The sequence below is a fragment of the Botrytis cinerea genome, chromosome 2 (assembly GCF_000143535.2).
Source record: "Botrytis cinerea B05.10 chromosome 2, complete sequence".
In the NCBI taxonomy this organism is placed as follows: domain Eukaryota; kingdom Fungi; phylum Ascomycota; class Leotiomycetes; order Helotiales; family Sclerotiniaceae; genus Botrytis; species Botrytis cinerea.
Window position 1 is genome coordinate 961,823 of NC_037311.1, and position 24,576 is coordinate 986,398.

General features: G+C 44.2%; 6 protein-coding genes across 6 annotated transcripts; 2 read left to right on the forward strand and 4 right to left on the reverse strand.

Annotated features, from left to right (window-relative positions):
* Nucleotides 1-970: 970 nt before the first annotated feature.
* BCIN_02g02680 (hypothetical protein) lies at nt 971-5,270 on the reverse strand. Its single transcript, XM_001558770.2, has 3 exons — nt 3,335-5,270; nt 2,547-2,907; nt 971-2,473 (listed from the first exon to the last, which is right to left on the reverse strand). Exons 1-3 carry the CDS (start codon nt 3,356-3,358, stop codon nt 1,674-1,676), a joined length of 1,185 nt encoding a protein of 394 aa, XP_001558820.1. The 5' UTR covers nt 3,359-5,270; the 3' UTR covers nt 971-1,673.
* Nucleotides 5,271-5,999: 729 nt separating this feature from the next.
* BCIN_02g02690 (hypothetical protein) lies at nt 6,000-8,251 on the reverse strand. The gene is made up of 2 exons (XM_024691196.1): nt 7,952-8,251; nt 6,000-7,891 (listed from the first exon to the last, which is right to left on the reverse strand). The coding sequence occupies exons 1-2, from the start codon at nt 8,099-8,101 to the stop codon at nt 6,326-6,328; spliced, it is 1,716 nt and encodes a 571-aa protein (XP_024546966.1). The 5' UTR covers nt 8,102-8,251; the 3' UTR covers nt 6,000-6,325.
* An 82-nt stretch (nt 8,252-8,333) lies between these two features.
* BCIN_02g02700 (hypothetical protein) lies at nt 8,334-9,505 on the reverse strand. Its single transcript, XM_001558767.2, has 4 exons — nt 9,285-9,505; nt 9,204-9,217; nt 9,105-9,130; nt 8,334-9,045 (listed from the first exon to the last, which is right to left on the reverse strand). The coding sequence occupies exons 1-4, from the start codon at nt 9,291-9,293 to the stop codon at nt 8,729-8,731; spliced, it is 366 nt and encodes a 121-aa protein (XP_001558817.1). The 5' UTR covers nt 9,294-9,505; the 3' UTR covers nt 8,334-8,728.
* An 8-nt stretch (nt 9,506-9,513) lies between these two features.
* On the forward strand, nt 9,514-14,341 carry BCIN_02g02710 (hypothetical protein). The gene is made up of 5 exons (XM_024691197.1): nt 9,514-10,077; nt 10,133-12,620; nt 12,668-12,924; nt 12,978-13,645; nt 13,715-14,341. The coding sequence occupies exons 1-5, from the start codon at nt 10,036-10,038 to the stop codon at nt 13,803-13,805; spliced, it is 3,546 nt and encodes a 1,181-aa protein (XP_024546967.1). The 5' UTR covers nt 9,514-10,035; the 3' UTR covers nt 13,806-14,341.
* A 138-nt stretch (nt 14,342-14,479) lies between these two features.
* BCIN_02g02720 (hypothetical protein) lies at nt 14,480-15,695 on the forward strand. Its single transcript, XM_001558765.2, has 4 exons — nt 14,480-14,835; nt 14,931-15,006; nt 15,124-15,285; nt 15,404-15,695. The coding sequence occupies exons 1-4, from the start codon at nt 14,580-14,582 to the stop codon at nt 15,600-15,602; spliced, it is 693 nt and encodes a 230-aa protein (XP_001558815.1). The 5' UTR covers nt 14,480-14,579; the 3' UTR covers nt 15,603-15,695.
* A 246-nt stretch (nt 15,696-15,941) lies between these two features.
* BCIN_02g02730 (hypothetical protein) lies at nt 15,942-18,556 on the reverse strand. The gene is made up of 3 exons (XM_024691198.1): nt 17,950-18,556; nt 16,287-17,867; nt 15,942-16,238 (listed from the first exon to the last, which is right to left on the reverse strand). The coding sequence occupies exons 1-3, from the start codon at nt 18,266-18,268 to the stop codon at nt 16,018-16,020; spliced, it is 2,121 nt and encodes a 706-aa protein (XP_024546968.1). The 5' UTR covers nt 18,269-18,556; the 3' UTR covers nt 15,942-16,017.
* Between the last annotated feature and the right edge of the window lie 6,020 nt (nt 18,557-24,576).

The following is a 24,576-nucleotide window of genomic DNA, read 5'->3' on the forward strand; positions in this document are numbered from 1 at the left end:
TGGGATGCTTGGTATGTATGGTATAGTTCAGTTTAGTCCAATCCAGTTTTGGATATTAAATGAATAGATGAATAAATAGCAGGAGAGGAGAGAGAGGGGGAAAAAAAAAGGAGATATAAGGTATAAGATATAAAATCTCACTACGAATCTCGTATTACTATCAAGTATTATTATTGGTTATCTATCTAATCTCACCCTACACAAGTTTAAGAGATTGGTTAATACTCAATACTCAATACTCAATACTCAATATTTAATAATACTTAATTTAAGATCAGATCTGTATTCGGAATCTCTCTCTTCCCCCCCGTCCCCACCCCTCTTTTGTTCATTCTTCTTCTTCATCTTCTTCATCTCTCAATTCTCGCTTCCCGCTTCTCGCCTCTCGTCAATCATCTCCCATCCCCCCATGATGAAGTCCCACGAATCTCGCATCTCATCTCATCTCGTCTCATCTCATCTCATCTCATCTCATCTCTATATTGATAATCCGGAATGCGGAATCCAAATACCAACCATCTAATGCTCAGATCTTATAATTAGATAGAATTCGAAGTGCGAAATATTTCTCACTTCCTCGATTTCAATTTATATATAATATGACATAATAAAATAAATATAATCCAATACGTATTTACGTAATGAATGTACTTATTATAGATTGTAATTTGGTGTCTCTATTTATGTTCATGTTCATGTTCATACTTATCTCTCTCTCTCTCTCCGTCTAATCCCATTACTACAGAGCATGAGAATGAATGGAAAAGAATAAAGGAAAAGAAATGAAGAGAAGAGAAGAAAAGAAATAAAGATTCCAATTTCAAGATCTTCATTGATTGATACACCCATCCAATTACATATATTTTCTTTCTCGAACTCGCATAGCCATATCCATATTCATAACCCATAAGCTCCTCCTTTTACAATCTCCATAATCAAAAGCCATGTAAAGATAACTCGGGAGGAGGATTCATCTTATTTCAACTATGAGGATTGATAGATAGATGTGAGTATAGATTGTATGGTATACACTATATATCTACATTCGTTGATTCATCTCATAACCCTCGCCGTACTTTCACCACCCACCTTTACTTCCATTCTGCTTCTCTCATCTCATCTCACATCTTTCCTCTTTTCCTATTATCTCATCTCATCTTCTCTCTCTCCTTTCATCTCCTACATAAACCCACCCACTCAACTACCATCCCTCTCTCATCTCACGCTCCCCAACACCAACACCCACATTTATCTCATACTAACAGACAAACAAACAAGACCAAATTAAATTAAATTAATATTCCACACTCCTATCTCAACCCATTCAACTTTTTTAATAACCTATCCTACTCCATTCATCCATTCCTTTTCTTTCCTCTGCCTTCCCTATCCCATCCCGAAAGTACAGTGCAGTGCAAGTAACAACAAAAAAAAACTCCTTTTATGCATCGCACGTAGCAAGTAAGCAAATCAGCCACCCGCCTCGCCTGGTAGGTAAATAACAAATCTCGCCTCCCTTATGTAAGTATGCACTTCTTCGCTTGCTTCTTTTCAATTTTCTCCCGACCTTGTAGTATGCACCCATGTAACCATGCGACTCCATTCTTCCATGTCCGAAATTAGAATTAGAACACATATATAACAACCTCCCCGTTCCTTCCTCACGGATACCCTCACCCCCCAACCTCCCGATCCAGTAACCCTCCCAGCATCTCTAACGCTCTCTCACTCCCCTCAACACTTAACACCACTGCGCCCGCCCGCGCCGTACTTAAATACGATAATTCTCTTCCAAATACACATCCGCCTTCTTCCTCCGGGCGATCATTCATGCGCATTTCATCGACCAACTTCCCCGCCACGCCACACACAATCCCGGTACTTTCCAACGGTAAATCCACCAGATCAAGGAAAATCGGCACAAGATCCCCATCCGTATCTCCCTGAATTGAGTTTCCGAAGAGAGGGAGGAGAGATTTGTCGAGGAGGAGAGAAGAGCCTTCTTCGAGGGAGATGGTGAGGGAGAGGAAAGTGGGTTGATGTAACAGCGCTGAGATGATGGAGATGTAGAGACGGGTGTTGAGTTTATCGAGGGGGGAGGAGGTATGCGTACCATTTCCGTTCCCGTTTGAGATGGGACGATCTTCCATTTCGCGGTCGCGACCAGAACATTGAATGAGGTGGAGTCCAGGCTGCACGAACGGTTTTACGTTTCTCCGCTTGAGATGTTTAAAGGTGCGGGCTTGGAGCTCGGCGATGTTGGAGGGGGGAGGAGTGGATGGCGGGTTGGAGTTGGAACTAGGGCCTCGGGAGTGAGATGTTGGGGTTGGGACGACGTAGGCGGATTCTTCTTCGGAAAATTCAAAGCCGCGAGAGAGAAGGGTTTGGCCAACTTTATGGCGGTCTTTGGAGGGAACAAGGATGAAATCTGTGAAGTAGGTTGTGATGAAGAAAATGGGAACGCCGGCCATGGCTATTGACAATATATTAGTATTTGGATAGGGCCAAACAATCAGTCAAAGAATGAATATATGGTATGAACTTACCGAGAGGTGAGGTGAGATCCATGACCCTTTGGCCTGCATCAGTACCAGTGCTGTCTACAGAGAAAACAATGTAGGTATCTGTTGATATCTGAACCTGATTGTTTTCATCGTTGGGCAAAGCATCGACAATTGGTTGAAAGACAGTTTCCGCCCAAGACTTATGACAGACAACTGAGCATTCAATTGGGGTTACACTGATGTTAAGAAAACCATGTTCTTCATCAAACACTATACTTTCTCCTTCATCTTCATTCTCAGCTGCTGGGTCTGCTTCCTTATATGGCAGCAAAACTCTCAAGATTGGTTGCAACAGCAAAGAGTATAGAGGTAGTGGTATATGGATTAGGCTGAATTCGCCTTTCTGGTATAGATTAGTAATTGTTTGAAGAGTGCGTGGATTGTTTGGAGTGTCATTATCATAGAGTTTGAACAATTCCGTGATAGCTACATTGACAAGGAGGTGTAGATGATAAGGAAAGAAAGCAAGAAGGGTATTTATGCGAGAGCTTTGTTATTGTCTGAAGTTAATCTCGAACCTGATCTCGGGACGAAAGTATTCATATTCTTTGAAGGAGAGAGAAACAATAATCGCTTTCTCCTCAAATCTCAAGTGAATTTGAAAACGGGTGGTGGTGACTCTCGACTAAAGTACATCATAGCTTTGCATCGAGACACCATTGAGATGTATTTACCCTCCAGCCCCTATACAAGCGACAACCCGACAATAACATGCTACTTCCCATTCTCTGTTGACTTTCCAAGAACTAATTGAATAAAAGTGTACTCACAATAAATGATATTTGAGCATTCATAATGCTTTTCGTTTCTCCAGTTTTCGGCTTCCCCGCCGTCGGTACAATGCCAGGGATTGATGCAAGCCGACCCTCGTGGGCTATAGTACCTTGCAGCCACCCGAAGCAAGAGAACCAAAGCAAGACAACGAGACTTGGAAGTTTCGAATTCCCGAAAGAAACCTGTCCTCAATCGAGAGAGTTTGTTTTGAGTTGACGGGGCTTCAAATCAATTGGTTGATGTATTTAATGTTCGAAATTGAATGAAGAGAATATGTTCCCAGATGAAAATGAGACGAACAAAGGAGGCGCTTTCTCCAATCAATTGAGAAAGGTCAACAACTCAGATGATCTATCCACAAATGCATCCCCCTTCCTATACAGTCGAAATTCCACGCGCAATAAGACAAATGCAGAACCTTTGTCTCGATTCAGCTGAACGTTGGCCAAAACCAAAAGTGTGAATTTCTCTGTTTGGGGGGTCGGTGGAGGGTTTTATTCTTTTCGCAAAAAGACAGTAGTTATTCAGGGACTCTAGGGTGGTATTGAAAGTGCTTAACTGGAAGCTCTATCTCCTGCATGAGCCACAAATGAAGCAACAAATGATGATGTGGGGGTGCCTTCGGACGATATAAATTTTGTTGGAGCGGTTCTTTTGGCACTTTTTAGCTGCAAAATTCCTGCAATAAGCCGAACCAAAGGCAAGAGGGGAGGCTCAATATAAAGACGAGACTTGGATTGGATTGGACGGGACTGGATGTATGGCAGGTATGGATGTGGCAAGTATGGATATGGTTGGTAGTAATAGCAATCTTGCTTGCATGCGTAGAGGGGCGGGGACTTATAAGATGCTTTCCCGAGCGGAGAGTTTTCTATGAATTGTACGAACTTGGTATGTGTAGTGCGTGGACGGTCGGCTGTACACCAAGGGTATATGGGCAAGGTACTGGTGTGTGGGTTCTACAACGTCTTCCTTGGGTCCTTCTGGTGTAAGTGCGTTCCGAGGATTGGTATTGGTATTGTGGTAGAATGCGACGGGATATGCAAGATGGCTTGTCAAGGTTACTGGCGTCCTATGGAAGGGGGAGGAAAACTCTTATATTGGCTCTCCTGCAGCAATTGCCAGCTCAGATAGAATGGAAAAATGCGAATAAAAATGGGAAGCAGAAATGAATTGGCAAATAGGATGTCCAAGTGAAGAACGTATGCAAATCTGCTCTCTTTGTTCTCATCGAGTCATCAGATAACTTTGGACAAGACAATAAGACTCATTCTTGCAATCATCCATCGTGGACATTATCAAATGGAGCGGATTGTAAAGAGCCGGAAAGCGGGACCGGTCCATAATCGTTTTGGTCCCTTGAGCCTTGGGTCGTTGATAAGGAGGAAGAGAAGTAGCACGAATGGCTTTAGTGAAGCATGATATCTCCATTCGTTCACTAATTGATTGTACTAAGGCGACTAGAGTGGGATGGGTGGTTGAATTGAGGTGATGGAGATGGCTGAGATTAGATGAGGCCAAAAGTTGTCACTCCCTTGCGAGAACTAGTTTGCCTTCATTGGGACATTGGGCCCTCGGTGGTTGGAACTAATGATTCTAGATATGGATAGCCAAGCTCCTCCCATCCTATCCTCGCTCGCAAGAACAAGAACATCATCTCTCGCCCCATGCACGAGCGAGAAGTCTTTGGATCATGATACTCAACTACGTGAGACGGCGTGAGTAAGCTGGTCACAAGGCTGAGGAAAGAGAGGAAAGAGGAAAGACGCAGGACAAAGGTACCAAGTAACTATCTCCTTCCCATGGACAGAATCAGAATCACATATCATGTGAATACCACACCACACCACACACGCACACCATGCCTACCCAACCAAGCATGATGGCAATTCAAACCCGTTAGATAATGCTTTGCAGTGGATGGTGTACACCACGAGTAGCACGTATCCAGGTATTAATAGACGGCATACAGATTTTACATGTACGCCCACCTCAAAACATCATAGTCTGCTGCATACAATATGGGGAAGTGCTACAGTCTACAGATAGGTCCAACCGCGGCGTCGATTATATGTCGAGGGGACAAGATGGTAATGCCAGATACTTGTCACGGTATCACCACATTCAAATTGGATGATATCCCCACGCTCCATGCCATCCAGGTCAGTCAATACATCGCCACGAAAGCCATCACAACATGCGCGAGCATATTCGGATATGTGTATATTGGTGGAATGGGAACTGTACAACCCAAGGCATATACTACCCGCTGCTACTGCCGACAGTCCAACCATTAAAAAATTGAATCTCGATGGCCACACATTGAAATCAAAAAAGCGTCGAGTCTGATGACAAAGATCTGACTGCCGACACAAACTTCTACCTATCACTGCTTGACCCTGATGTTGTGAGAATGCCCGTGAAAAACCATGACTGAAACTTCTGACATTATTTTTTCTCTCAACGCAATTGCCGCCCCGCTGATAGATAGGGAAAACGGAGGCATTATGGTTTCATTTGTCCTCCCGACATCTTTGTCCCGGGAGTGAGACCGAAAGTCCTAGAATGGGTGGCTATCGCCTCTGCCCGTACACATTATCTTGAGGCTTGGTCAAACAGGTTTCTCAACCATCAGCTGTCAATGGGTAACATATCAGATGTTGAATAACATGATTTAGGTCTACGTCACACTTGATTGTTATCATATCACTTCTCGCATTCACTTCTTACAATTCGGAAAAATCTATGCGAGCCTCCCTCCTAGAATCATGCGCATTGACCATTCATCGGTTAGATGCGGTGCACAAGGAGACAATGCAATATTAGCATTTGTTGGATCATGGTATAATTTTTATATGCTATTGTTTTTGCAGCAGGGTACTCCGCTTTTTGATGACGATGCGTGGGGGCTTCATATAACCACACAATTTCCTCCCAATACATTCAACGGGAAATAAAATGTTAATCATGTGTGAAAACTTCATGAATCATGGCCAACCTCCTCTACCCCTATGATTTCCTCTACCGCCCCTACCCTGCCCGCCATAAGAATTATTCCATCCTTTGTTGTAGCCTCTCCCCTGACCTCCCTGTGCCGACGGCTGCCAACCCGTAGGCCCAGTAGGATAGCCCCCCGGGGCTTGTTGAAAATTTGAAGAAACATTAGGCATGGGAGGAGGAGGTGGTGGTGGCCACTGTGGATTAACAGGGTTGAAAGGCATGTTTGGGTAGAGTGGAGGTCCTGGGGGAGGAGGTGGTGGCCACGGCATTGAACCTTGATGTTGAGCGAGGTTTGGAGGGAATCCTTGATTGAAACCTTGCTGGTACGGCTGATACGGCATTGGTGGATTAGTGTATGTCTGATTTGAGGGAAAACCACCATGTTGGGCAGGTATTGCGGCCATATTGTAAGTCTCAGGTATTGGTGGATTGCCGTTCCCTATAGATTGATTGGGAGAGCCGCTCAAAGAATGACTTTTCTCGTTGTCCCCCGATGCGCCATAGTCTTGTCGCCTGCCCTTTGACGGTGACCTGGAACGATCATTGTACTTGGAACGATTTTCGTGATCTGGGGATGGTGAGCGCGAAGAGCTGTATGAGCGTCGTTGCCGGTGAGTCCTTGCTGCGAAGCTTCTCTCTGAATCTTCTGATTCACTATGGCGCCGTTTTCTCTGTGGGCTTAAGCTCTCACTTTGACTGTGTTGACCACGTTCACCAAATGGATCCAGTCCCTTGCGGCGTCTCTTCATCCTCTCACAGAACACTCTTGACCATCCGTAATAACCCTCTCCGTCGAGTATCTCACCAGTAATCTCATCTAGGATGATTGGCTGACCAAGTTCGTCCACATCAGACACAGTTCTTTCGTCTTGGCCAGGTTCCGCACCAAAAATTGTTTGAACATCCTCTAGGAGAGCTTTCACAGCAATAACGAGATTCTCATCCGCGGGTCCGGCAACGAACTGCAATGGCTTAACCATATCTGGATTTATTGGTCTGGTTGAGTTGGGAACGATGTGCGGCATCAAATTTCCAGCAGGTAAATCGAACCAAGGCATCGATGTGTCTCCATGCGTTGCTGGCATGACAAATGGCGCGGCCTTGTTCAATTTTGGCGCAAGACCCTGCTCTCCATTTTCTGCCGACCCAGTTGATTCTTCGGTGAATTGTCCGACTTCTGAAGCAATTTTTACTGCTTCACGCAGCTTTCCGATGTATTCATGGGAGTAATACCCTCTCTCTTCCCATATATTTAGTAGATCTTGAATCTTTTGCTGATGCTTTGGGCAATCTTTAAATGAAGCAGTGCTTCCTAGTAGATTAACTAGTACAGGCTGAATCTTGCCACACACAGATGCATCGTTGACTCGGTACTTGCAATGGTAGAGAATGTCGTTAAGAAGGTAGAGTATATGTATGCGCTTGCGCTTGACCGAAGGTTCGCCGTTTAAGGATTTGGTGAATGATGTCGTAAGAACTGTTAAATATTTTCCCAGCGCTGTAAATCTTGCTGCAGATTGTACAATATGTTCCAATATCCATTGCTTGCATTTCTATCCTCGGGCACGATTTAGTTATCGCATAACCACATCCATTAGAGTGTATGATCAAACCTGGACATTTATTGACGAGCATTGTAGTATGACGTTATTCAGATGGCTGTGAAACTCTGCGATAGCTTCCCTAGAAACTGGTGTTGGATCGCGTCGAAGGAGACTTGCAGAGAACGAGGCTTTAGCTATGGCAAGCTGATGCGACGCCATTGTTGAAAAGTTGTTTAAAGCAGACTCAATATTTATTGTGAAGCTTCGCCATTCGCGATTGAATTTATTGGATCCAAAGGAAGAGGATTGATCTAAGACGTGGTTAAATTTGGGTGTGACCTTGATTATCCTGTTGAAGTGGGATGATTCAATGAAATTGAAATGAAGCTTCGCGACGAAAGGTCCAGATTCGCTAGAGCGTGCTAAGGGAATATGCTTGATCACCCTTCGATAAATTCATCATCAATTGATACAGCAAGCTCTCCATACAAACCCTTCCCTTTTATCATGGTTATTTATTACTTTGCATTTTACATTTATTACTCTATCGATTTTTGGAGGGTTGGGGAATTCTGATTTATTCATCAATTGACCCGAAGGGTAATGGCTGTTCCTGTCTTCTTGCCTGCGGCGAATAAGTTGGTGTGCTCGATTGTAGCAACAATGATGAAAGAGACGACATGTTTCAAAAGGCTCACACAATCCGAGAATTCGATAGGAGTAGAGTTTCGTGAGATTAACGTATACACATACATAGGAGCACCCAGTTCCCAGCGCCAACTCCAATACCAAACAAAATTGCCGTGAGTAGATTTGCATTACTGAACGACAATGGCGTGCCTCAATTTAACTGAACCTATCGCCTTTCTTTGATCTGAATGGTTCCGACGGCTCATATTTGCTCTTTTCCCTTACACGCTGTCCCTCGCTCGCTGGTGCATGTGTTGTTGGCGCAGGCTCAGTTGTCGATACTTCCTGGCTTGGAGAGCCGGCAGAGTCCAATTTTGCTGGTCCGCCATTACTTCCTGACCCTGCATAACCACCCGTTCTGCCAGAATATTCTAGGGCTTCCTGCTGCCTCTTGCGTTTCTGATCTGCCTCGAACCGCGCGGCTCTATCTGCGTTGATCGATTGCTTTGCGAAATAGTATGCTGTCCCACCGGCTGGGTTCCTTTGTCAGTACTTGATCACTGGGGACGTCTCTCCACCTCTCAAAACATACCGACACACAACGAGCCCCATCCAACCCTGAATAGATTATGTTAGTCGAGAACTGCTTTCAATGTACTGTAAACCGAGGCGTGGAATGTGGGAACAGTACCAGAACGATTTCACCTAAACTATGTCAGCTATACTTGCTTGCAGGCTGGTTTCTGCCCACAGTGGCAATTAAATCACTTACAGTGTTCATATTGAAGAGATGTTTGGATTCTGAAGTAGTCTCACGCACAGAGTGGCTCTCGATTGCAATATGGTTCAGAAAGACAAAGTGGTTTTGGTGACTCTGGGTTCTTTATTTAATATATAAAAATCTTCTACATGCCATCATCATAATGGTACGATAATGGAAATGGTAGCCTTGTCGCCTTCTTCCCGTCAGATCAGACCAAATCAGATAATTGCGCACCTCTGCCTCTAGCATCTGTCTGCGGATCAATGAAACATACAAACACTCTCAAGCCAATCCAGCCTGACCCCTGCACATTGCCGCGAAGCCACAATGAGGGATGTTCACACTGGAAATGAACAATTGAACTCACATAACCTTACCCAGGTACCGGTTGTAGTATTGTTCATTCACAGAACAACACCAACAACATAATTTGACCCCTCTCGATTACTTCGAACTTCTTTCGAGGAAACCAACAACACTCTCTTAAACATCCATTCACTTGTTTACTTTCAATCTTTATTAATAGTCTCTTTCCTTTCATGTTTACGATAACGGAAGAGGATCCCATAGATATTCCAGACACAACAGTACTGGCCCGCGAGGCTACAGTTTACGGGCTAGACGTCCCATTTCCAATGACGACGAGCTTGACATTGGTCCTCTAATACCAGAGGCTCCTCTTATGAAACAGAGGATAGAATTGTTATATTCAATCGCATGCGACATTTGTTCTTAGCTTGCAAATCACAAAGCATACATCATGGAGGAGCCAGAGAAAGAGAGCCTGGATGGCTCGTCCATAGTAGGAACACGATATACAACTCTGCGAATGGCCTGCTAATATTTTACCTGTCTAGAAACCAGTTTCGTCTCTGCGGTCCCATTTCGAACAAATGGCGAATGCCCAACCGACCAACAACACTGCTACAAGAGGAGTTTCCCCAAAAGGTTTGAGGAATACTGCTAGTCCTGGAGATCCTGTCAGAGTAGCGCCAACCATACCGAATCGACCGGAGTCAGTAACGCATTTAGCGGAGTCAGTTCAGTCTGTGAGAGGTCGTGATGTAGAAGCAACTGATGTTACACTGCGGCCTCCGCGTGCGAATGGCGGTCGAAAGTTATCTCCCTCACCTACTCGTATTATTACTCCTTCTCCAAGGCCAATATCAACTGCCCCTCCCGCCGTCACTGTTCAGCCACCTCAATCACCTCCAAAGTTAAAGAATCTGAATCTTTCATTGGCAAACACCTCTGCGTACTTATCGACAGATGCACCTTTTTCGGCCTCATTCAATAGTTCCTCCCAGGGCCATTTTAAAATCCCTAGTCGGTCGAATACACCTTTGGCGGAGACCAAAAACTCGTCTTCTTACCCATCTTCACTTCCGCCCTCGCCACCTCCTCCTAGACGATCGGGTGAGGTGAGAAGGAATTCATCTTTTAAGGCTGGACCCCCGCCGATCAATCGCGCCGACAAACCTAAGATATCAAGTAAACCAGTAGGGTTCAGTTCAAGCGCAGAAAGTGTGAACTTAGCTCCTATATCCGTTCAGATACCTATAGAAAAGACATCTCCATTTAGTACCCCTCCAAGTAGTGGAGGAAGTGTCGAAAACGAATATCCAGTAGCGCCACCATTACCACGAAATAGGCCACGACCAGTCTCCTATACTCCTTCATCTAGATCTTTCGAGCCACCCCCTAGACATCATTCCGTTTCAAGTAGACAGAGAGATCAGGAGACCAATGGTCTAGGTCGAGCTATAATATCCCCGCAATTTACGGGGGGAGACCGAAGACCTGCGTTACCTAGCCGCCCAATGCCACCACCTCCTCGACCTCCCGTTGACAGATCAAGACCGCCAGTGACTAATGCTATGCCGGTCGACAACGGACCACATTTCGTAACCCCTCCAAAAAGAGTTCTTTCAAACCCTACGGCCCAGTTACAGACTCCACCTAGATCCCATGGGAGATCTATGACAGTTGATAGGACAAGCGATAAAACGCCGGCTGAGTTCAGAACTCCGATGGTGTCTGTGTCAACTAGAACCGACCATCGTCCTTCGAGTGATGTGCCTTCCACACCAGTGACCAGGGAAGGTCTATCTTTCAAGGCAGGCGAATATCCGGATACCTCTCACTCAAACCGTAGACCTCCATATTTTACCAAGGGAGCATACGAAATATCAACGAAGTATGATACTCGCATTCTAGATGTTTGCGGAGAATACGTATGCACCACTGGTCACGCAACTAAGGTTTGGAGTCTACTAGACGGAAGTGTAGTCATGAACCTAGCCCATACCGAGGGGATTAAACTCGTATCTGTAGCTTTCAAGCCAGCAGCGGAAGTGCAAAATGAGGGCACAAGGCTATGGTTAGGTAACAACATTGGAGATTTGGCTGAGGTTGATATTTCAAGCGGAAGCATTGTCGCGAGCAAGTCCAACGCCCACACTCGTCGTGAGATAATTAAAATTTATCGACACTTGAACGAATTATGGACACTTGATGATGGTGGAACATTGCATTTATGGGCTTCAGACGACACTGGTGAACCTAATTTGACCAACAATCCATCACAAAGCTATCGACTTCCGAAAGGTCATACATTTTCGCTGGTTATCGATGGTGAATTGTGGCACGCAGCAGGCAAAGATATACGAGTTTTTATCCCGACACTAGATGGAAGCTCACAGTTTCAGGTTTTACAACGCCCCATTCATCAACCAGATGCTGGTGAAATAACATCGGGTGCTGTCATAAGTTCTCAGCCTGACCGTATATACTTTGGTCATGTTGATGGAAAAGTAAGCATATATTCTCGACATGATTATGCATGCCTAGGAATAGTAAATATCAGCGTCTATAAAATCACATCTCTTGCCGGTGTAGGTAGTAATCTTTGGGCTGGCTTTAGTACGGGCATGGTATATGTATATGATACCACTCACACTCCATGGATCGTAAAGAAGGACTGGCGTGCTCATCATGATCCACTTATTGGCCTATTTGTTGACCGTAGCAGCTTTTGGATGCTTGATCGGGAACATGTCATCTCCTTGGGCCAGGACAATATGGTACGAGCATGGGATGGCCTGCTTCAGGATGATTGGATGGAGCAACAGATGCAATCTCAAGAAGCAGATTTCTGCAAACTTAGCCCAATCAAGACTTTAGTCATGACGTGGAACGCGGGCGCGTCTACTCCATATCATCTTCAACAATCCGATCAGGATTCGAGGTTCTTGCCTCAACTGCTTCAAGACAGCGATCGACCAGATATCTTAGTCTTCGGATTCCAGGAATTGGTTGATCTAGAAGACAAAAAGACTACCGCTAGTAAGTACGCTGCTAACTTCAACAATATCCTTCTAACTGGCTGGTAGAAAGTTTTTTCAAATCGAAGAAGAAGGAGAAGGACTCCGATCATGAACACATGAGCCACCAATATCGAAACTGGCGAGACTTCCTTACCCGGTGTTTAGATGATTATGTCCAGGGTGAGATATACCACTTGCTTCACACCGCAAATCTAGTTGGCCTATTCACATGCGTATTTGTTCGATCTCCACTTCTACCACGAATCAAGAATATCAATGCCGCTGAAATTAAGAGAGGTATGGGCGGACTCCATGGGAACAAGGTAAGAGTCTTCGAAAATCCCTGCTAATAATATGGTTAACTGACGTGTATTAGGGCGCATTGATTCTTCGATTTACGCTGGATGATACATCGATGTGCTTCATCAACTGCCATCTTGCTGCTGGACAGACCCAAACGAAAGATAGAAACACAGACATAAGTATGATTCTCGAAAGCCAGGTTCTGCCTGCAGAACGCGATCACAGTGTCCGTATAGATAGTTTTGTGGGAGGCGGTGATGGAACAATGATTCTCGATCATGAAATCTGCATTTTGAATGGCGATTTGAACTACCGTATCGATACAATGGGCAGAGATACTGTGGTTAATGCGGTAAAAGCTAATAACTTGGCAAAACTTCTTGAGCGAGATCAACTTCTTGCCTCAAAACGCAAAAACCCATGGTTTCGATTACGCGCTTTTCACGAACTACCCATCACTTTCGCGCCGACCTATAAATACGATGTAGGGACCGATAATTATGACACGAGTGAGAAGAAAAGAGCACCCGCGTGGTGTGATCGATTACTATACCGTGGACACAATCGTGTGGAGCAGCTCGATTACCGTCGACATGAGGTTCGAGTGTCTGATCATAGACCCGTAACTGGATTATTTCACATGGTTATTAAATCCATTTCACCCCAGAAGCGTGCCGTGAAATGGGAAGAATGTTTACAAAACTTTAAAATTTTGAAAGAAAAGCTTGGATCGGAAGCAAGGTAAGCTTTTCCTCTGGCTCTTAATCGGTTGTCACGACATTACAATTACCGACACTAATCGATATCTAGACTTGATTATCTCACCAATGTTCTGGGTTTCGATCCGGCGACTAGTCAACAGATAGTTTCATCGGGGCCGGGAACTTATGGGGGCCGTTGATTAGCTTCATCAACATTCCAGGCTAGAAGTTCCAACACACAAAGTAAAAAGACATAGATTATACTTCACCGTGAGTCAAGTATTAAAATGCGAGGAGCAGAAAGGCTAGACCTCATACCCCTTAGAGGTTACCAGCTCAAGATATTGGACATGGAATATGAGATATGGAACATGGGATATGGAATATGTGCCAGCAAAATCATCTAGTATTTCGTGTGGTTTAGGAATGGACACGTGATGAATAGTCCTGAGAGGACTAATGAAGTAGCGCACGTCATGATGTACAAGCCTGGCTCGAATGGCTGGTGGTTCTTTCAATGTTGCCCCACTATTCAGGTACAATCCCCGCAGTATAGAAAGTGTTTCCATCATAGATACAACAGATGACGATATGAACATGAATATGAAGAAGAAAGAATAGCTAGGAGGCAACTTGTATGTAGGCACGTAGGTATGCAGGTATGCAGGTATGTACCTCATTGAGAATTCGAAAAGTTAATTGAGACAGTATGTAAATATCAACTTAAACTGTCCTAAAATGGTTGGGTGTTTTTTTGCTTTTGTTCTGTCCATGTATAATACTAATTGTTTCTCAACGATTGGATGTTTTTAAGACGTAGAACTCACATCAACAAGCCCCTTCTTCTTTCTCAATCATCTTCCATCTACCTCACGTTCGCATTCTCATTTGCGTTCCAATCAAAGCCCGTATCTTCCTCTTACCCCCATCAACACACATCCCACACTCCCACTCAATCCTACCACACCCGCAATATGTCCCCCTCCTCAAACAATTCCACCTCTAACGCCAAAAACGAAGCCCGATCCCAAGGTCACAAAGACGAGGATATCGAAGGCGACCACAATGATTGGAAATTCAGAGTCCCGTACAAAGTGCACGAAAATGATGAGGATTTTAAAGTGCTGTATGAGGGGGGTTGTCACTGTGGACGGGTGAAGTATCAGTTGAGTAGGGAGCGCCCTTTGAGTGCCAAGTTTTGTCATTGTACGACTTGTCAAGTTTTGCATGGTGAGTCTTTCCGGGAGAGGGGGAGGGGAAGAAGGAGATAGGAAAGGGGAATGGATAAGAACGAGAGAGAAGATACTAATACGACGGATCCGTAGGAGCGCCATTCCAATGGGCTGCAATTTTCCATAAAGAAGATATCAATTTCACACATGGACATCATGATCTAGGCTGGTACGTACATATATCTCCCGATTCCCTCCTCGACTGCTTTCTCCCCCTTCTTCCCTTGCTTGAAGCATCTCTATTATTTTCCTTGCCATTTTGTCCACCACTTAACACCCCGGCTAGGTACGAATCCGAAGAAAAAACTACCCGTCACAAGCTTCCCTGCAAAGTGAGCTGTGCATACTGTCGTACGCCCATCATGGACGAGGGCAGAAACATGATATTGCTGTTCCCGAGCTTGATTAAGTTTAAGAGTCAAGAGGAGAAGGAGAAATTTAATCCTACGTTAGTTCCCTTCCTTAATTATCTCTCCCTCTGTCTGAAAGTTATTGTTTTTCTTTTGTCTGTGTGAAGGGGGGGGGGGATGATATGAAGGATTTGCTAACTGATTTTGGTGATATAGATGTCATATGTTTTATTCAAGACGTCTAGTAGATATTCCTGATGGATTACCTAAATGGACGGGCTTAAACGATAAGAGTGACTTGATCGAAGATAGTCCTCCTGAAGCTATTCAGAAGAGGAAGAGAGAGAAGGAAGAAGAGGAAAAGGATGGGAAAGGAGAAAATGGCCATGAGAAGAAGAAAGAGAGAAAGGAATAGATGGTCCGAGGGTTGAGAAATCTGTACTGGGTGGCAGATATAAAGTTGTAGTATTCCCATTCTGGTATTTGTTTTAGTAATCTTGTCATTTCAGGAACGATCGAGTATTCATTTATTCCCCAGGTCCTTTGGTCACGACTGCCAAGATACCTTCGTGCACCGCTGCGCCGATATTTGAATCGTAACTCCTCCCCTTTCCAATTTCTCTTCGCCTCTTTTCATTGTTCCATCTGTTTCTCCTCAAAGCCTATAACACCAGGCATATTACTACCTTGAAAACCTTCGTCTTCTATCAGGATATTTGTTACATAGCGCAAACTATGACGTTCTCAGATGTTATGATACATATTAGGTAGATATTTCCAAAATATCCGCAAGAGAATCACAACAAATTATACGGAGCATTGTCCAGAATTCATACACCCACCTCCGCGCCACCATTCTTCAGCAACAAGCCATCTAATCTCAGCAAACCCAAACTCATAAGTCCATTGCCAGTATTGCCACTACCAATCCTCATGGCCCATCTCCAACGAGTCACAAGCTCGTGAATCTCGGCCGATTCGGTTTCGTTATCGGATGTGACGAGTAGTTGCATCAGAAACGATGATGCTATTGCAAAGTTTGCACGAGACCCTGATATTCAATTAGCGATTGTGGACAGGAAGAGTGGTTAAAACTTACAAGAATGCCAAAAGGCATCTAAAGATCCCCTCCCAAGATTTTCTACAAATTCAACAACTTCTTTTGCGCATTCTCTCGCCCCAGCTCGCACGGCTAGACGACTACCTATTGTTGCGTCTTCTTCTACGCTTGTTAAGTTTTCGAGAGGTCGGAGAAGAGCTCTGAATAGTGTCATGGTTGCGATGATATAGGCGAGTGAAAGTGATGGGTTTCCACTTAATTGGGCTAGACCGCGCGAATCTAAATGTTCTGTTTGACGGAGAGACATAGAAGGAGGTAATGAATCGTTCCAAGTCTTAAGCCGCGTGCGGAGTGGTCTTGCTAGTTCAAGGGACAGAGAGAAATCTTTGGATGTACGTTGTGTTGCTCGCAACGTATAATATGAATCAATAATGTCGCTGAGAATGGCGGTCAGCTCGGTTAGTAACCGAAAGTGTTCTAAATCCGGTTCTGATTCTGCGATAGGTTGATTAGGACCGGGACTTGATGGTTCAAGATCGTTGTCTTCAAGTGGGAGAACATCAAAATCATCCGCGTGTATATGGCTTGGCATTCCCGCGCCCAAAGACGCCCACTTATCCATGACAAAAACCCCATACCAAAGCCTTTTTCTCAAGTTCATTTCCCATACTGGTATACTACTCCAGTCACTGCACTCCTTCATCAAACCCAGAATCTGGGCAAGACTCACTGTCCATCCCACAAGACTCGTTTTCCAAGGTGTGTCGGTTGTATATCGATTTGTGGGCGCTCTTTGTAGTAACAATAGACACGCTTGTACTGTTGCAAGTCGTGGGATGTGTAGTTCTTGCTGAATGAAGAGCCAGGACAAACGAAATAGTTCATGTGATGTCGGAGGTGAATGTATAAGAGTTGTAGCAAGAAAATCATCATACAGTATGAATGGTAGGGCTGTAGCGTATATTGCCGACAACAGAGAAAATGGTAGTGTATGTAGAATCGCAGGAGAGAGTACCCCTGGTGATTGGAATATTTGGCTTTTGGATAGAATAGGAAAATAGGGGTATACAAATCGAAAAAAAAGACCTATAAGACGAAGGGCTTCTTGATCTGTGAACATGCCCCTCAGATCTGATTCAGCTTTACTGAGAATATCGTCATCTATCCTTGGCTCCCCTTTTTGCGCAAAGCTATCATCTGCTAGCATAAAGACCACAGGAGGTTCTCCTTTCTGGGTCGAAAAGTCATTTTGTGGCGAGGAGTTCTTGATTCGCCGGTAGGTTAACTTTGATATTGTACATTCGTCGTTTTCATTATAGCGATAATGACGCAGCAGGTATGGATTTGATTCACCCATTTCTCCAACAAATCTTGCCGATTTTGTAGAACGCTGGGAATCGAGGGGCCTTATTCGTGTGTTTTGCATCATGTTCAGGTAAGGATCCAAATTATATATAGGCGAGCCATCTTGGACGAGAATCTGCTGGTCCGGAGACGAAGTCGATTCAGTCAAGACATCATGTCCCGTCAAGCTCTGAAAGCTATGCTCGCTATATTGGCTGATAAAGCTGGGACTAAGCTGGGCCGCCGAGACATCATATTGTTGCAAAGGAGCAGTAGCTTCACAGACACACAAGTCAGCGAATCTCTCTCAAGATATGCACACGACCTTTGCATGGCTGTATAATGTGTTGTAACATACAAGTAGACGTTGTAGATCCACTGCTCTGATCACCATTGCTTGCTGCAAGATTTGGCCTTCTCTTCTTCTTTGGCCGATCGACAAATGTGCAGCTTCTCCCATGAGATATGCACAATTGACAAGGCGGGGCGGAAGATATCGAACATCTTACTTGACGGGCTCGACAAAAATCACAAGGTCGATACTTGCGCGACTTGTAGGATCTTGGGCCTGGTTGAATGGGATTGTTGTTCAATTGTTGAGGTAACTGTAAATCAATTGCAGCTCCGTTGAAGTATTCATTGGAAGCAAGTGAAGTTTGGAAATTATGAGGATCCATCGAGTGAAGGGGGAGGACTTTAGGAGCCAGGCCTATTGGTGGTACTAAATGACCCTTAGAAATTCCTTATCGCCTCTGATAAACAATAATAATGAATGCAACAACAAGTCTTTGGAACATCAAATGGACCGATTCATTCCCCGCGCGGGCAGGAGATATTTCTTTTCTTTAATGATATATAGTAAGGGTGTTCTTCGAGATTTGCATTAGAATCTCACTCATGACTATGTCCAACCGGAATTAGTTTTGTCTTTATCCCAATATTCTGGACGTTGAATGTTGGATGGCGTTGTATCCAACGTTCCAGAATATTTCCCATCTTGTTCCTTTCCTCACATTCCCTCCCACGACGTTCATCCGAGAAGACGGCCAAGGATGCCAAAAGGAGTTGCCCGTGTTATCATCGTGCAGTTGATGCAGCGAGTGAAGTCAAATACATCCTTGTGCTTACAATGCTGGTCAGAACCATCCCTAGTCGTTTCGGAGTTTACTTTGAGAAGCGTGAGAATTATCGGATAAAAGTATCTCTTTGACGAGAGAATGGCACAGTCCGGGGAGGTCTTGGCTGCAATGAATTGAAATATTCAAATAAATGGAATGTCCTCAGCTGTTTCTAAGCTTTTTATGACGCGATTAACCTTCCATTTCTTTCTCTTCGTCGCAGCTTTCCTCTAATCGCCGAAGATTGGGAGATCTAGTGGCCTCTATCAAGTGTTCTCGGCCCATTGTCGCCAAACATGAAGATGTTTATTATCAATCTGGATGGAATTCATGGTATTACGTTTGTTTGTCGGCTGTTTTGTACTCTTTCGGCTCATTGTACTGTGAAGTCGCAGTCCCTCTATTCAACTCCTTCGGCTTCGGCGATAGAGTTCCATCTCATTGTGCATCGCTATAGTCTATCCTAGCTATGCTGTGTCTAGACATTCGAATTTTTGCAGGATTTCTCATCAAATAGCGTTATCTCGTTCATGTGTTAGGCGACGAACGAGTGTTCGATTTTAAGACTATAACTGGGGTGATAAATAGAAGCCGTTTCTTCCGTAGGTATTCCAAATAGAATGCTGCGAGAAGTTTCTCAAAGAAGAGATGTAGAAGTCTGCATCTGAACCCAACTGAAGATTAGATATGGCGTGGGCAAGTCTCTGACAGTACGGATATACCCGACAAAGAGTCTGGATGTTAAAGTCTTGAACTGCGGAATGATCTTTTGAATTAAAATGGTGGTGTGAAAACCATTGGTGGCGAAAAAATGAAGTTGTTCTTCATCTATCCTTATAACTATCGAATCTTCATTATAGAAAATATAAAATAGCGGCGTTAGTTTAGTCGCAGAGAGCTGCCATCATGTATGAACGGCTCTCCCGATTTCATATGATTTTAATGTTTCGAATAAGTTGGATATATTCAGCATAAAAAATCATGGCAAGTATGACCTTGAAGATCTAAGGATCAGTACCAATTCTGGATGCCAAGGGAAAAGGATCATGAGTGAATCCCCTTTGGAAATGGGATATCTAAGATATTAAGTATCAAAAGAATTGGTAATATTGAGCAGAGATTCATTTGTCTCAACTCATCAGGCATACACTCATTACTCATGATGTGGTGAAATAAGTCAACACTATTTGGCTAGCTGTTGGCATTGCCATACAAGATATCTGGGGGAACAATGCGATTCCAACTGTGGGAAGCAGTCGCAATACACTATATCAGACTGTTATATCTGCCTTTGAGTCGAATGCCTGCACTTCAAAACACTGAAGTAATTCCTCAATTTCCAGTACTTGTACTATTCGACCATCATCAAACTGTTGTTTCGAGGAATATTTTCCCCAGCCCGATAAGAACATTCACCCCCAACTTTTCTTATCCACCCACATAGATTTATGGGGCACACATCCAAATGAGCATACTTTGCCCGTCGGCCAACGATTCTTGGCCCAAAAGTGGTCTCATATCGTAGAGCTATTGTTCGTCAACCCACGTTGTCAACTATTTTCATATCATATCCTGTATGTAATGGAAATCGACGTTAATTTGGATGCAATCGCAGATTCTTTGGGATTGCATCTTTCAACCAAATCATGTTTCAGTAAACAATATTTGTTGTTCACTCATTTCGCTTGTTGCCTGGGCGTGGGGGTCTGGGTTCGAAACGGTGTCGTCGACAGATTCAGTGGTATATACTTTCAACCAAAGCATGATCTGTCACATACGACCATAGACTGAAGAGAATTGGGCATCCCGTCCGCTCTGCCATACACAAGCTTCAGATCGGTAGATTAGTAGTTGGGTGGGTGACCACCAGCGAATCCCTACTGTTGTATGTTTTTTGGTGAGTTTTGCTATTAGTTTTGCTGCTGGCAGAAGATCGATCTCGTTTGTGATTGGGAAGAGAAGTGAATCAATCCCCATAATGAATGAAGGGTTCGTGAGATAGGCAAGCGATATGAAGTCCATCCCTGGCGTTGGAGTTTATTTGCTCCCACGTATTTCTCAAATTACTCGTCCCCTAGAAACATTCAAACCATATATGTAACCTTGGTTATTTTCTACTTTTGTGCATGACGTCTATTCCAGAGTACCGAGACGCTCCTTGTAACGAGACAAATCGTAGGTTCCTCGAGTTTATGCTACATAAAATCTACAAATACCCTAAAAATTTTGCCCGCTTCATCTCATTTACATTATGCACCTTCCCCAGATCTGCTGACCTGTTAATTCCAAAAATCTATCATTGCATCGTTACTACACTTTGAATTTACAGAGGGTATCCTTCAATACGAAAATAAGACATCCGTTAATTTCCAACAATACTATTAGGTTTTCATTGCCTTTTTAAACATGGAAGTCGAATGAATGTAGACATCCACATTCTATCATGATACTGAAATGCTACCACCACTGTTATGGCGGCTAGAGTGTGGTCTGTCACAATGCTGGGGTGCGCGGATAAGAGGCAACATTCCCCAAGAGACAGAATAAAGGCATAACAATGGCGAGCACAAGTGATTTTAACGCGCCTTAGCTTTACGTCGACAATCTTTTTGAATAAGTGATCCTTTACTAATAAGTGATTAGGGATCGCATGTCGTACTGGGATGTTTAAGTTGCAAAATAAACATTCTGATATTGAGGACAAAGAAAAGATCAGACAGCAGTCCAAATACCACTGTAAATTTCATCACAGGCCCGCATATCTTCAGAATAACACTAGTATGAGAGGTGCGGTGCTTAACTCTTCTGCCTGAACAACCGCTTGTCAAAATCGTCCGTATCCAAACCCTTCGATACCGAATCTCTCACGCTTTTCCACTTCCTAGAATATACTTCAAAGCTACCATGGACCGCTGGTTTCAACGCAAAAGACTTCGCTCTCAGCGTCTCAGAGCTATCCTCACCTTCACAGGTCACCCTAGCTTTATAGGCTCTCTCCGCAAATATACTCGCGCGTGCCTGATCCCCATGCGCAATGCTGATCTGGAAGGCGTCGTAGTAGAGTCTAGGAATTAATGCGCCAGCACACCCGTCGAACTCTTGGTCGAGGACTTGAATCAACGAGTAGCAGTCCCTCAAGCTTTCTTGTGGGTTGCTTTACATGCGGAATGGATTTTCAATAGCGTAATCAAGATTCTGGATCTGTGTGCGGCGATTGTCGCTAGCTTGGAGCGAGAGAGGGGGGAGGGCACAACAACTACAAGTACAGGAGAAACCAAAGCTTTCTTTAAGAAATGCCTGCCGCTCACTTGACGTCCCGCCATGGTCGTACGATATTGTGATCTCAGCCCCTCTTTCAATCGATCGAATTGCATGGATAGTTTCGTGCTCCTTATCGCTGTTCCAGTTATTGTGGGCATTCGGCATGCAACTGTGATTGATTAAGCACGATGTTGGGTAGACGCCGCCGATGGAAGACCCAGAGCCGCACGGAAGAGCGTTCGTCCTGAAGATACCGCTGAATGGTTTCTTCGCCGGGAAGCTGTTATGAAGAGACAGGAACTGTCGCTGTGACTCTTTGGACATGGCCTTCAACTTTGTCCCAAGGAATCCCTCTAGCTCATCACGAGGCATAGGTCCAGCCCTAAGAAGTGGCTTCTCACAAATGATTCGGGTACCTTGAGGTATGTTGAAATGGGCAACGTATGTTGAAATGGGCAACGAGACCTTTGCCTTTTCCGGGAATATCCTTAATCTCGAAAAGCGCAATTCCCAGCTCCGCGATAGGGTCAGTGCCACCAAGCAGTTGGGAGATGCTGGACGGAGTCTTAAGCTCATCTGGCTGCAACTGAGATGTTAAACATTGTTTATCGAGCACAGACACGATATCGGGGAGGCACCATCGACCTGCTCATATGGCCTGATTGATTCATGGACTTCAGTCCAGTTGTAGACGCCAAACTGATCGGCACCCTCGTGCCAACACCGGATACGAGAACCGAAGAGCTCTTGTGCAATACGTGTCACAGTGTTGATATATCTTTCTGCCTTCGTTTCTTCTGCGATAGACCCCGATACCTTTGAGCTGAAACGCAGACACTTGTGTCCCTCGAAGGGAAGCTTGGGATGTTCCTGTTGGTACGAGAAGGATACGGAAGACCTAGCACCCACGAATATCGTAGGTCCTGTATGTCTAATTGTATTCTGTCTAAAGAGCTAGCTACGTATTGAAAGTAGTAAGCCTTATAAAGGCTTACAGAAAGAGCTAGTCTCTTTCGCATTCGCTTAGGGCTTTATTACAGTTGCTATATTACAGTGGTAATTGAATTGAAGTTATTCACTCCGTTCACACAGTTCCCCTGCTTTGAAGTCGATGTAATTTGGCTTTATCTCGACCTGGTTGTCATCTTTGTAATACTCTTTGATGAAGTCGATAAATCGTCCCCATTTTTGTCTGTCTACAATTCCTTTAGACAGACGAGGAACTATATCGAAACCGGCGTCAACTCCCATGGCTACACTGTGCAACTAAACTAAAAGTAATAGGTGGTGATATTTTATAGAAACTAGTTTGTCGATACCACACTTTTAACCCAGAAGCGATAGATGCTCAAGGCGGTTAATTGATAATTCAATTTCATATGTTGTGTAACAGTAATATCACCAATAAGCAGAGGACACATAACGAGCGGTTGAAGTCTACCACAATGTTTGTGCCTAAAGTGTAAATGATGTAATTCCTCACTCTTCAAGTTGAGTAAAATCCTTGCTCTATTCCAGACATGGTAGCGACGCCGTTGGATGACCCCGCGCTAATCATTGTTTTCCCACACTGGCCCTGAAGAGTAAAAGCGTGCTGAGCTACAGGCCAATTTTGATCGAGCTGCTGGTCCATACTCTGAGTTCCATGAAGACGGAACGGGTATGCATATTTCCCTCTGTATGAAAACTCAACGAAGATTAACACTCACTGTATTGTATAGCAACAGGTGTCGAAGCCAGCATGAGCTTGCCCCAAACAAGAATCAGTTTAGAAACTCTATTATAACATCGCATAACAGTCTCCTCTTCTCTTAATACATCTGCGTCAATGGAGCTTTCCACGATGTTAGCTCAATCTCATTCTCGGCAATCTGTGCACTAGCTTGCATTACCAGAGCACTTGGTGGCTTGTGGGCATTGCTCATCCGCATCATCTTGTTCGTTAGCTCTGACACCTTAGGTTCTATACTCTAGTACTTTCACCTACGTCTCGCCGTCTCTGCATTATCTTCCTCCAGCTTGGGCAGACTATTCTCATTCTCCCCATCACGTTTTCCCTTGCTTTTGATTGTTTAAATAAACTTTTATAGCACACTTTACTCGTACAGGCTTAAACTCCTTATAATATGTAACATTTGTGATCCCTGGCACCAACATTCTTATTGATTATCGAATCTTGACTTTGTTGTTAATCATATTCAGGAAATAATCTGGTTCTTCCACAGAATACTGTTAATAGAGGATATCTGGATCCAAATACATATAACACATAGTACTCCTGCCTCACTGCTACTCGTATTCAAACCTTCCATCTAGCATCTGGCACCTGGCACCTGACAACTACCATCATCCTCCCTCAACTCCCCCCTTCAAACCCCACCCCCTCCTTCAAACCCCAGCGAACACACACTTTTACACTTTTACACCTCCATCATCCTTAATCCCTCCCCAAATCTAGAAGAATACTATACAAACGATCCACACGATGCATTTAACACCCCCTTTCTTCCCATCTCGTACCTCTCTCATACCTTAATTACCCATCATTATCTTCATATATATACTTGTAAATATACACGTCGTTATACCCATCCTCACACCAGCAT

Excerpts from the sequence above, each read along its gene's own strand:
- BCIN_02g02680 (XM_001558770.2), bottom strand. The coding sequence starts at position 3,358 with ATGAATGCTCAAATATCATTTATT. Across the intron at positions 2,908-3,334 it reads ATGCTCAAATATCATTTATT|AAAGGCGAATTCAGCCTAAT; the intron begins GTGAGTACACTT and ends AATCTATACCAG. Across the intron at positions 2,474-2,546 it reads GGATCTCACCTCACCTCTCG|CCATGGCCGGCGTTCCCATT; the intron begins GTAAGTTCATAC and ends TATTGTCAATAG.
- BCIN_02g02690 (XM_024691196.1), bottom strand. The coding sequence starts at position 8,101 with ATGGCGTCGCATCAGCTTGCCATAGCTAAAGCCTCGTTCTCTGCAAGT. Across the intron at positions 7,892-7,951 it reads GCTCGTCAATAAATGTCCAG|AAATGCAAGCAATGGATATT; the intron begins GTTTGATCATAC and ends GCCCGAGGATAG.
- BCIN_02g02700 (XM_001558767.2), bottom strand. Across the intron at positions 9,046-9,104 it reads ATGGGGCTCGTTGTGTGTCG|CCGGTGGGACAGCATACTAT; the intron begins GTATGTTTTGAG and ends AAAGGAACCCAG.
- BCIN_02g02710 (XM_024691197.1), top strand. The coding sequence starts at position 10,036 with ATGGAGGAGCCAGAGAAAGAGAGCCTGGATGGCTCGTCCATA. Across the intron at positions 10,078-10,132 it reads GCCTGGATGGCTCGTCCATA|AAACCAGTTTCGTCTCTGCG; the intron begins GTAGGAACACGA and ends TTACCTGTCTAG. Across the intron at positions 12,925-12,977 it reads GCGGACTCCATGGGAACAAG|GGCGCATTGATTCTTCGATT; the intron begins GTAAGAGTCTTC and ends GACGTGTATTAG.
- BCIN_02g02720 (XM_001558765.2), top strand. The coding sequence starts at position 14,580 with ATGTCCCCCTCCTCAAACAATTCCACCTCTAACGCCAAAAACGAAGCC. Across the intron at positions 15,007-15,123 it reads GGACATCATGATCTAGGCTG|GTACGAATCCGAAGAAAAAA; the intron begins GTACGTACATAT and ends CACCCCGGCTAG. Across the intron at positions 15,286-15,403 it reads AAGGAGAAATTTAATCCTAC|ATGTCATATGTTTTATTCAA; the intron begins GTTAGTTCCCTT and ends TTGGTGATATAG.
- BCIN_02g02730 (XM_024691198.1), bottom strand. The coding sequence starts at position 18,268 with ATGGATCCTCATAATTTCCAAACTTCACTTGCTTCCAATGAATACTTC. Across the intron at positions 17,868-17,949 it reads TGGATCTACAACGTCTACTT|CTACTGCTCCTTTGCAACAA; the intron begins GTATGTTACAAC and ends GTGTCTGTGAAG. Across the intron at positions 16,239-16,286 it reads AGATGCCTTTTGGCATTCTT|GGTCTCGTGCAAACTTTGCA; the intron begins GTAAGTTTTAAC and ends ATTGAATATCAG.